Source organism: Nannospalax galili, unplaced genomic scaffold (genome assembly GCF_000622305.1).
Source record: "Nannospalax galili isolate Female #2095 unplaced genomic scaffold, S.galili_v1.0 scaffold543, whole genome shotgun sequence".
NCBI lineage: Eukaryota > Metazoa > Chordata > Mammalia > Rodentia > Spalacidae > Nannospalax > Nannospalax galili.
Window position 1 is genome coordinate 349,913 of NW_008352270.1, and position 11,732 is coordinate 361,644.

General features: G+C 42.9%; 2 protein-coding genes across 2 annotated transcripts in view; one reads left to right on the forward strand and one right to left on the reverse strand.

Annotated features, from left to right (window-relative positions):
• Cnst (consortin, connexin sorting protein) overlaps nucleotides 1-5,595 on the reverse strand; it is a 93,735-nt gene extending 88,140 nt beyond the window's left edge. The window contains exon 1 of the mRNA XM_008849148.2: nucleotides 5,440-5,595. The gene's annotated coding sequence lies outside the window, so the exon portion shown is untranslated. The remainder of the gene's footprint in view (nucleotides 1-5,439) is intronic.
• A 170-nt stretch (nucleotides 5,596-5,765) lies between these two features.
• Tfb2m (transcription factor B2, mitochondrial) overlaps nucleotides 5,766-11,732 on the forward strand; it is a 22,832-nt gene continuing 16,865 nt past the window's right edge. The window contains exons 1-2 of the mRNA XM_008849149.3: nucleotides 5,766-6,228; nucleotides 6,941-7,029. Of these exons, the coding sequence (XP_008847371.1) occupies nucleotides 5,919-6,228; nucleotides 6,941-7,029 (399 nt within the window). The 5' untranslated portion in view covers nucleotides 5,766-5,918. The remainder of the gene's footprint in view (nucleotides 6,229-6,940; nucleotides 7,030-11,732) is intronic.

Here is an 11,732-nt window from a genome sequence, read left to right on the forward strand (position 1 = left end):
TTTTTTTTAGAAATCACTATGTCTCCCCCCCATCCCCCAGATGAGGTCTACCTAAGTTGTCCAGGCTTCTAGGCTCCAAAGACCCTCCTCTCTAAGCCTCTGAAGTGGCCAGGCCTACAGTCATATGTCACTACACCAACTTGTTTTTCTTTAAAAAAATTTTTTTAGGGTTTTTTGGATTTGTTTTAGAAACAGGGTAACATTATGTTGCCTATAATGCTCAGGCTGGTCTCTAGCTCAGCATCCTCCTGCCTCTACCTTCTGCTGCTTTTACAATATTTGTTTATTTTTATTTTATGTGTTATGAGTGTTATGCTTGTAATGTGTATGAGTACACCCATGTTGTACAATGCCCAAAGAGAACAGAAGAGGGCGTTGGACTCCCTGGAACTGGAGTTACAGATGGTTGTTAGCCACCATGTGGGTGCTGGGATTTGAACCCAGGTCCTCTGTAAGAGCAGCCAGTGCTTTGAACTTCAGAGCCATCTTTCCAGCCCCATCCTGCTGCTTTTTAAAAAGTTTTATTACACTGTATAGTTAAGCTACACAACATGATGCCGTAAGACAGAGATATATAGTAAAATGGTTATTATGGTAAAACAAACTACCATGACCATCATCCCAGTTACCCACCTCACCACCCAGGAGTGGCCATAATGGATTCATTTAGTCAAAGCCTGAAATATGCTCTCCTGTGCAGTAGGAAATCAGTCTGCCTGTGTATTTGCTACTTTGTGTCCTTTCACCTAGATCCCCCAATATTCTCCCCAGAGTCTTGAACTGTATTCTTTTCTAAGTAACTAATATGCTGCCAATGGACAACTGTCTAGTTTTAAATAAAAACAAACCCACTATTACCAGAATGCACACACACACACACACAAAAGAATATTCATTAACTATATCCCTTCTCCAGTTCTGCATTTGATCCTATAAATACTCCACATGCTGCCTTCCAAGTGTGCCAGATCTATAGACCAGATTTTTACTGACTAGGGAAGGAGGCATGTTTCTTGCATTGAATTACAAGGAATATTAATTAGGCCTTCAGGCTAATTTTGGCATTAGCCATAGATGGTTACATTATAGCTAAGGAAGTATTTAGAGAAATACTTTTGTACATCAACGCACAGGGTCAAGACAGGAATCATGATGGGTCTGACTGATCCCCACTGAGCTCGGCTAAACTCAGGGTTATCTCAGCTCTGAACCACATCCAGTTTAACGAAAGTCACACCTGCTGTAAAACAGCTTACAGCAAGCACCTAGACAGCATGCCAGCAGTTTTATATACAAACTGTCTATTTTCCCTTTAAATTTTCCATAAGCCAAACATAAACTCACCCTCTAGGAGTGACAAAGCAAAGAGCCTACTCTCTTTACAAATCTGGCTAAAAATTCTATCTTTTCCTTAACAAGAAATGTCATCCTATAGGGTAACACATTTCCAAAACAACTTGAAACTAGTTCAGAAAATAACCACAACAGAAAGTACTTACTCTGTTCACAACAAAGTTCAATCTTCTTATAGGCTCCCAAGTTCTCCCTAGTTAATGCCAACAGACAGCAGATAAAGACTCATTCAGCCCTGACACACTGTTGACATACCAATGTAAATAACTCTAACAATGATACCCCAGGAAATGACTGGGCACACCATTCACGATGCTCACTAAACAAGTGTTGGGCATCAGTGCTCACCAAAGAAGCAGAGTTCAATGTCAACAATGGACAGGGGTGACTTCTTAAAACATTCTTTCTGCACTGAACCTTCTCAGTTTGATAATGGAAATATTTAAAAGAAAAAAAGAAAAGTTTTTCATTTATCCCCAGAGAATCAGACTCTCAGGGTAGAAGGGCATTTTAAGCATCAAATGCCAATGGTACAGCAACTTGCAAACCAATGAGGGAGGCGTTCGCTACAGGTGACTATTGAACATTTGCAATGTGGTAGTACTAATTGAGATGTACGTTAAGTGTGAAACATGCCAGGACTTGCAGTTTTTTTATGGAACCTTGGAAAATATCACATTAACTTTAATTGATTACATGTTCAAATGATATTCACAGAATTAAAGATAGAATTAAAATTACTTATACCTGCCAGGCGTGGTGGCACGCACCTTTAGTCCCAGCACTCTGGGGGCAGAGGCAGGCAGATCTCTGTGAGTTCAAGGCCAGCCTGGTCTACTTAGTGAGTTCAGTCAGCTGGGGCTACAGGGAGACCCTGCTTCAAAAAGACCGAAAAAAAAAAAAAAAAGTGACATCTATTTACTTTTACTTGGTGAATGTGACTTACTAAAAAATTTTTTTCAGTTATTTTGTATTTGTTTCAAGTGGTGCTGCTACAGCCTTGATTCTGATAGCAAACCAGAACTATCATTCAGTCTTTTTCAATTTCAGGTCTCATTTAAAAGCTAAAATTAAAAAAAAACAAACAGAAATTTCCTTTCTCAATTTAATTGTGATAACTTAATAGGAAAATGAACTTAAAACAATCATAAAATAATCATCACTATATCTTCACACTATTTAAAAGAAAGATTGCTTCAAAGGGGCAAAAATAGCACAGAATAAAAAAACCCCACGAACCTTAAGAAAATGAGATTGAAAATATATTAACCAAGTTTTTCTAACAAAGTAGGTCTAAAGTCTGATTATAAGATTCAGTTTGAAAGTGAAATGGCCATTTCTTTCATTTTTAGCACCTGGGGCTTGGTGGCATGGGGGAAGTGGATTCTGTCTCTGTATTACTCAAGCACCTTCTAACAGAAACAAATGAATCTTTAACACCATGAAAAGGGAAACAGTAGCACACAATGGCACCGTTTGTAATCCTGCACTGGGGCACTGAGGCAGGAGAATCTTAAATTCAATGCCAGCTTAAACCATAATCATTCTTAAAAAAGCCAAGTGTGGAGACACAGTCAGTAAAGTGCTTGCTATGCACAAGGACCTTAGTTACAATCCCCAGCAACATACATCTACAACCGGTATTTTGGGAAGAGGAAAGATGGGTGGATCCCTGGAGCAGGTTGGTCAGCCAGTCCAGTCAAATCAGTGAGCTCCAGGTTCAGTAACAGCCCTGTCTCAAAATATAAAATGGGAAGGGACTGAGGAAGTCATCCAACATTCAACTCTGGTCTCCACGTGCTCAGGCCACACACACACACACACACACACACACACACACACACACTGCATACACACAAAACCAAAATGGAGAGGATGTAGCTCAGAGGTAGAGCACTGGCTTTACTTGTGCAAGGTTAGGGTTTGACTCCTAGCAAAGAAGGGAAGAGGGAAAAAAGGGAAGTAAATAAATCTATCTTAATTCTCTTTCCCGAAACGAAAAGCTATTAGTACTGCTCAAGAGCAAAATAAATACTGTCCTAGGTTCTCTAGGACTGATTAGGCTAACTGTAGTCCACAGACATGAAAATTTTTAAAAAGTGTAAGTTTCCACAATGTTAAGTGTATTTTACTTTCCACAGTGCTGGGTATGGAATCCAAGCCTTATACATGCTAAGCAAATTCACTACCACTGAGCTACACAACCTGCCCTTAAGAAACTTACTTTAAAAGTGAGAAATCAGGGGCTACAGAGATGACTCAGGGGTTAAAAGCACTGGCTGCTCTTTCAGAGTACCTGGGTTCAGTTCTCAGCACCCCAATGGTGGCTAACACTCCTTAATTCCAGTTCCAGGGGATCTAATGCCCTCTTCTGGCCTCCACAGGCATTGCACACACAGGTGCATTTACATGCAGGCAAAACATTCATACATGATATAAAAATTAAAAAAATCTTTTTTGGTCTTTTTGAGACTGGGTCTCCCTGTAGCCCCAGCTGTCCTGGAACTCACTATGTAGACCAGGCTGGCCTTGAACTCACAGAGATCTGCCTGCCTCTGCCTCCCCGAGTGCTGGGATTAAAGGTGTGTGCCACCACGCCCAGCAAAAATAAAAATTTTAAAATGAGAAATTCAAGGATACATTTGATAAGTGAATTATGTCATTGCTCTACCATAAAATAATATTCTGTTTGATTTGATTGTTAAAATATTGCATTTGTCAGGGGTGGGCCTAGTATATTTTGGAGTCTGTCAAAAATGTTTTGGTGAGGGGAAGTCCTCTTTTTTCTTTCCCTTTTCTTTTTTGCTTTGGTCTTTTTGAGCCTGGGTCTCCCCAGCTGGCCTCAATCTTACAGAGATCCACCTGCCTCTGCCTCTTGAAAACTGGGATTAAAGGTTGGTGCCACCTCACCCAGTTTTTTTTACTACTATGTATCCCAAGCCTTGAAGTCACTAGGCATCTCAGACTGACCTCAAACTTGTGGAGTCTCAACCTTTCCAAATGCTAGGATAATAGGCTTTTGCCAACATGCCTGGCTAGAATTTTTTTTCAGTGAGGAAAGGGTTTAAAAGAAGAACTTAATGAAATTAAGATCAGTGAGTGAATCCCCAGGATTTCCACAACAGCTGGTAATTTCTATAGTGTCCTAAGAGTGCAACAAAGGCCATTTTCAGGTATAAATTCTTTATCCCTTTGAGTTACATCAGCTGAGGATAATCTTCAGACTACTTGGCAGGTGACACATTCCTGAGAAACCTTTTCCTTGTGCATTAAATGCCAAGCTCAATTATCCTGCCAACAGAGTAAGCGGAAAGGATTGTAAATATTTTAAACTAGGGAGTTGATTGGCCGCAGCTTCCTGCTTTGATGGAAAGGGCAAAGCTTTCTGAGTATGATCCCCGAACACTGAAATCACTCTCAAAGAATCGGATCTTCTAACACTGCCCCAAAGACTGCCAAAATCTCCATTAGGGCATCCTATTTTTAGTCGTTGCAATCGATTTTTTTCAATTGCATGCTACAGTACAATGTGCTTAACTAAGTTTACACAGGGTAATAAAGAAGCATCCTAAGGCTTTAATCCTCTTAAACATAGGAAGGAATTTTAAGCTTTCAAATCTTCATTTTTTCAGTCTTACATTTAAGTCTTCCAAGCATGCAAACTAAAAATGAAAAGGTGAATCTTGGCCCAAAGGGAGGATGGGAAGGGAGACCCTAGGAGGTCCCTGACAGCCAAAGAGGTGGTAGTGTCGGGGAAACCACGTAGGGGGCAAATAAAAGCCATTCGCAGAGAAGAGCAGGCGGTGGGCCACCGGGCAGAACACAGAAGCCGCAGGATCCCCGGGGAGCCGAGCGCACAACGACTCGGGTCGCTCGTCTCCTAAGGATGGAGAAATTGGCGCGAGGAGCAAGAACAGGAAGCCCACAGTGCAGAAAGGGGGGAAAGAAGGAGACCCGAGGGGGACGCCGGCGAGGGGACCCGGCTGCAACTCCCGGAGCACAGAGGCGGCACCGGGGGAGGAGCGGGCGGCTTCCGACAGGCGGTCCCGGGGGCTCCCCTGTTTACAGCCTTGCTGCTCTCCTCACCTGGGAGTCCGAGGCGCAGGGAGGGCTACCGCAGGACACCGGCTCCGTCTCCAGCCCCGCTGACTGACATGGCGGCCGACGAGCTGTCACTGAGCCTTGCTCGCGGCTCCCGCGGCTCTGGAGGATTAGACACCTCCAGCCTTCCAGCCCCGCCTCCCTCCGTGCGCCCCTCCCCGCCCGCGGCCTGGAGGCCCTAGAACCAGGAGCATAGAGTGCGAGCGGATAGAGAGGAAGTGCCGAGGGCCGAGGACCATAGAGCTCTACTCCCGACACACCACTCTCCTCACGTCACTAGGGGGCGCGAGTTGCATCGGAAGCGGAAGTGACGAAGGAAAGCGCTCAGGGTCAGGCGTTCCCAGGCGCAGTCGGTAGAGTTTACTTCCGCCCGGTCTGGTCCAGCGGTGAGGAGTTGCACGTGCGATGCTGTGTACTTTGTTCCCCGTCTAAGCTACCGTCTCTTGTGGACGCTAGGGGCAAGGATGTGGGGCCCAGCGTTGGGGCTTCCTCCGCGGCTGACGCTGTCAGTGTTGGGCCCTGGTCGCTGTTGCATTCTGGGGTCCGGGGCCTCGATGCGGAAGGACTTGCGAGGGAGGAACCGCCGCGGCTTCTCTGACTTCCACCCACAGCCGTTGTCCGATCTGGATTGCGAGGAGTCACCCTCGTGGGTTAGCAAGAGTCGATCGGAACCTACGCGTCACGTAACCAGCAAGAAACTGGCTAAGGCCCTGGTTGGAACTCTACTGGGACACTACAGGCCGTCCCGTCAACTTTTACTGGAGTGTAATCCAGGTGAGTTGGGCAGAAAGTTTGCTCTTAGCTTTACGTCCCTAAAATAGTTGTAAGCCCATAAAAATAAATCTTGTTCTTTTTGTACGTTTCTAATAGGCCTCAGCAGAATGCTGAAAATACAAGACCTAAAGACTTGTGAAGTATATTTGAAATTCCACTTGATGGTGCGCGCATGCGCTTGTCGAAGCCTCTTCCTGAATGTGGGTTCTGCTCTTTGAACTGAGGTTGTCAGACTTGGCAATAAACTCCTTTAACCCCTGAGCCGTCTCACCGGCTCTGATCCTTTGGGGTCATTTTTGTTTTTAGACTAGGTCTCACTACTTCGCACAAGCTGACCTTGAACTCACAGAGATCCCCCTGCCTCTGTTTCAGAGTGCTGGGATTAAAGGCGTGCACCACCAGCTCATAAATCTTTTTTCTTTCGAGCACCATTTCTTGTAAGAAGTCAGTTCTGTTTGGACTTGACATTATTTTGGTAGCTAAAGCATTCAGGTAGTCCGTGAGTGAGTAGTAGGCCAACTTACAATCTTGTCTTTTTTTTTTTCTTCTAAGAAGAGTGTATATACCCACTTTGAGTGTGTATACCTTACTTCTAAGAAGTAAGAGTGAATAATACCCACTTTGAAGGTGTCGTTAGATAACTTGCATAGAAATCTGATATTGAAAGAAATTATGTTTATTTTGCAAATAAAGTTTTCTGTTAATATCCTAGGTCCTGGAATCCTGACTGAGGCATTACTTAAAGCTGGTGCCAAAGTGGTTGCCCTTGAGAGTGGCAAAACATTTATTCCACATTTGGAGGTACATTTTTAGTTTCTAAGATAATTTGTTATTCCATCATCAGTTAACACTGAGTGGTTTAAAGAAGTTAAATGAAGCACAATTGATTTTTATAGACTATCTTAGGGACCATGTCTTCAATGTCTTGTTTAGGAACCTAGTCTTAAATGTCTTGTTAGCTCTAAAGAAGAGGGCACATTGAATATTCAGTGCTTGTGAAGTAACTGAAAGTTTCAAAGTTAAGAGATTTGTTTTCGGGGCTGGAGAGATGGCCCAGCAGTTAAGAGCACTGTCTGTTCTTGCAGAAGACCCAGGTTCAAATCCCTGCACCCACATGGCAGCTAACAACTGTCCATAACTCCCAGTTCCGGGGGATCTGACGATCTTTTCTGTCCTCCTCGGGCATTTTATGACACAGGTGCACTTATATACGTGCACGCAATATATGCATACATGTAAAATATAAACTTAATAAATAAAAGAGATTTGTTTTTTAGTTGTTGTTGGGGCCTGAAAATGCTGCCTCAGAGTATGATGTAATGGCATGCTGAGTACTTTGAAATAACCTCAGAAGTCTCTCTGCCCTCCTTTCTCATGTCCCTCATTCTCCTTCCAAATTGAGCCATAGAAACCAGTATTCCTATTCCCAAAGAGTAGTCATATAAATTAGGATGGCTTTAACCCCAAGCAAACCACAAAACATTATAACCTTTCTGTATGAAAAAATGCCCATAAAGATACTCTCTGACCTACCTTGTCTCATACTAGATCATGAGCCCTGGGCCCAGAAGGAAAGAATGGCACAGACACAGGAGGGCAAGAATCTGAACAAACAGGCTTTGGGTCTGTTCCCGTCTTCAGACTATTATTACACACATAGTGCTACCAGTCACAGAAGCTTGGTTGATAAATGCTTGTGTAACATGCATGAAGTTTTGGGTTCAAACTCCAAACCTACATGAACCAGGCATGGTTCAAGGTCATCCTCGGCTACATAGATTTGAAGTCAGCCTGGGCAACATAAGACCCTTTTTCAAAAAACAAAAAATGTCAAGAAAAAAATACATAAAATCATTAAGGACTAGGGATGTAGCTCTGCGATAGGGCCCTTCCCTAGCATGTTTGAGACCTATGCCCTGATGCTTAATACCACACAAATTGTTAATTTAAAATGTAATTTATAAACAACTTGAAAACTAAAAGCAAGATAGTATTTGGACTAGAGATGGGGGTCAGTGGTAGACATTTGCTCAGTGTGGTGGATTCACTGCTAGCAAAATTAAAAAGTACTTTGCTTTGAATAAAAACCAATGTATGGGAGCTGGAGAGATGGCTCAGGATTAAGAGCACTGACTGCTCTTGCAGAGGACCCAGGTTTGATTCCCAGCACCCACATGACAGTTACAAACCATCCTTAACTCCAGTTCCAGGGGAATCCAAAGCCCTCTTTGGACCTCCGCAACATTGCATGACATGAGTGCACTCACATGCGTGCAGGCAATAACACTTGTACACATAAAAATAATAATTTTTTTTAAAAAAACCCATGTATGAAGTTGATATTTTACATATCCCCCAAAACAGACAAAACTGTATTATCCTGAAACACTACAGTTGTTTTTCTATAAGATATTTTAAAGATAACAAGTTTAGTTTTCTTAAAATATTTTATTTATTATTTTTATTTTATGTGTATTAGTGTTATGCCTGCATGTAGGTAGGTGCACCCTGTTGTATAATGCCCACGGAGGAGAGAAGAGGCTGTCGTAGCCCCTGGAACTGGAGTTACAGACAGTTGTTAGCTGCCATGTGGGTGCTGGGTTTCGAACATGGGTCTTATTTTTATAAGATGCTTGAATAAAAAAAAGAAATGGGCTACACAATATTTAGCACACAATAATTCTTACAGGAATGTTGGTTAAAAACGTCTCTGAAGCTGTAATTGTAAACATCTTTGACTTCATTGCTTCTTGTTACCACTAGCACTAACTTGAACTTAGTCCTCTGACTCTGAGCTAGGAATAGATCCCAAGGAGCTCAGTCAGCCCTTATTACATGTTCTTTCACCTTTATTAACCATTCATATAATAAAGTGAAAAATGTTTCATTTGTTGCTTTATGTTTTATTTAATTTTTTTTTTTGAGGCAGGGTCTTATGTAACCCTAGTTGGCCTCAGCCTCACTATACAGCTGAGGTTGACTTTGAACTCCTAATCCTCCTGCCTCTGCTTCCCAAGGTATTGGACCTGTTCCTGTGGACTTCCCAAGTAGTGAGATTACAGGTGTGCACAGTCATGCTCAGCTGGACTTGAAGCCACCATCCTCCTGTCCCAGCCTCCCTAGTCCTGGTGTAGGCATGTGCCATCAGTCCTGCCTGTAGATAATTTTTCTTCCAACCTAAAGACTTTAAAGAATGACACTTTACTCTTTTTCTAATGCATCTCTTATTCCCCCCATAAAAGTCCTGAAACTCCATGGTGGTAATATTTTAGGCGAGCAGCTTTATTGTATTTGGGTGATAGATGTGATAATAAACTATGATACATTCATTGGTGAGCTTGGGGATGTGGCTCAGTTTGTAGAGCACTTACATATCATGCAGGAATCTCTAGGTTCAGTCTCCAGCACTGCATATAGTTGAGCCTGGTGGCCAGACATGCCTTTAAAACTAAGCAGTTGGGTTCCCAATTGGGATAATTGGGGCCTGCTGAGAACAGGACTTCTAAAAGGCAAATATGTCTGGAAGTTTGTGGTGCAAGGCCACTTTTGCTGGTATAAGCGGGGATTCCAGAACCAAAGAGAGCATACAGCTCTTTTAAAATCGAAGGTGTTTATGCCCAAGATGAAACTGAGTTCTTCTTAGACAAGAGATGCGCTTTTGTGTATAAAGCAAAAAACAACACTGACTCCTGGTGGCAAACCAAACAAAACCAGAGTAATTTGGGAAAAGGTAACCTGGCCCATGGAAACAGTGGCATGGTCCATGCCAAATTCCAAAGTAACCTTCCCGCAAAGGCCATTGGACAGAGAATCTGTATGATGTTGTAGCCCTCACAGATTTAAACTAATGGAAAGAAAATGAAAGTGAATTTGTGGGGAAAAAAAAAAAACCTCAGCAGTTGGGTTTGGACAGGATTTGGAGTTCTAGGCCAGCCTTGGCTGCATGCTCAAGGGCTATTTTCCAAAAAAAAAAAATGAAAACAGGCTGGGGGCATGGTGGTACATGCCTTTAATTCCAGCACCTGGGAGGCAGAGGCAGGTGGCTTTCTGTGCCTTTGAGGTCAACCTGGTCTACATAGAGAATTCCTGTTCAACCAGGGCTATATAGGGAGACCTCATCTAAAAAACAAAACAAAAAGGATATTAGTATCTGCTTATACAAGCTCATGCTGTGGTTGAATGTGATAGACTTATAATGCCTGACTTGATGGCAAGTGAGGTTTATAATGTGACCTCATAACTACTATTGAATTATTTTGAGTTAAGTAGTAAATGACAGGTGCTAAATTTAGTCAAAGGATTATATCAGCACTCTTGCTAGAGTTTCTACACCCCTATACTCCTCTGACTGAGCATCTTCCCTCCTTTCTTACTGGCTTTTTTATTGTCATTAGACTCTGGAGTCTTGCCATCCTCAGGCCTACTATTCTGTTTTTACCCTAGGAATCACCTCTTCTGGCTTTAATTGTCTTCAACCATTCAAATTTTCTTGCATTTATACCTCCAATAGCCCAGAGTAGCCTGTAACTCAAGGATGACCTTGAACTTCTGATGCTCCTTCCTCTACCACCCCAAGTGCTAGTATTGCAAGTATGAAGCACCATACCTGGTTTATGAAGTGCTGTGGATCAAACCCAGGGTTTGGGCCAGCGCTCTACCAACTTTTTCAAATGTACAACTTCTTACCTGTCATCAACATTTCTATCTCAGTGTTAACATGACCAAATCTATGATTCCTACGCTGTCTTTTCCTTTTCTCTAGCTTTTTTTTAAATGGACCCCTAGAAGTGATCATTAAAATTTACTATGTTTAGGGACAGGAGAAACAGCTCAGCAGTTAAGAGTCCTTACTGCTCTTCCAGAGGACCCTGGTTCCATTTCTAACAGCCACCTCATTGTATGAGCATATTGTCTGCATGTATGAAAGTGCACCTGTGTTGTGCAGTGCCTACAGAGGTCAGAAGAAGGCATTGGATCTCTTGGAACTGGAGGTACCGATAGTTACGAGCTGCCCTGTGGGTGCTGGGAATCGAACCCAGGTCCCCTGTAAGAGTACTCAGTGCCCTTAATTGCTGAGTCATCTCTCCAGCCCAAATTTTGTAAAATCTTTTTTTTTGTTTTTGTTTTTGTTTTTGTTTTGAAGCAGGGTCTCCTTGTAGCCCCAGCTGTCCTGGAACTCACTATGTAGACCAGGCTGGCCTCAATCTCAGAGATCCGCCTGCCTCTGCCTCCCGAGTGCTGGGACTACAGGTGTGCACCGCCACGCCTGGCTATGTAAAATCATTTTAAGGCTTAATAGCAGTAGACTTTTCTTTACACAAAAACTTCATTGGGTACATCAAAAATATATTGTCCTGCTGGGTGTGGTGGCGCAAGCCTTTAATCCCAGCGCTAGGAGGCAGAAGCAGATGGATCTCTGAGATTGAGGCCAGCCTAGTCTACATAGTGAGTTCCAGGACAGCTGGAACTAGGGAGACCCTGTGGGGTGAGGGAGGAATATATAT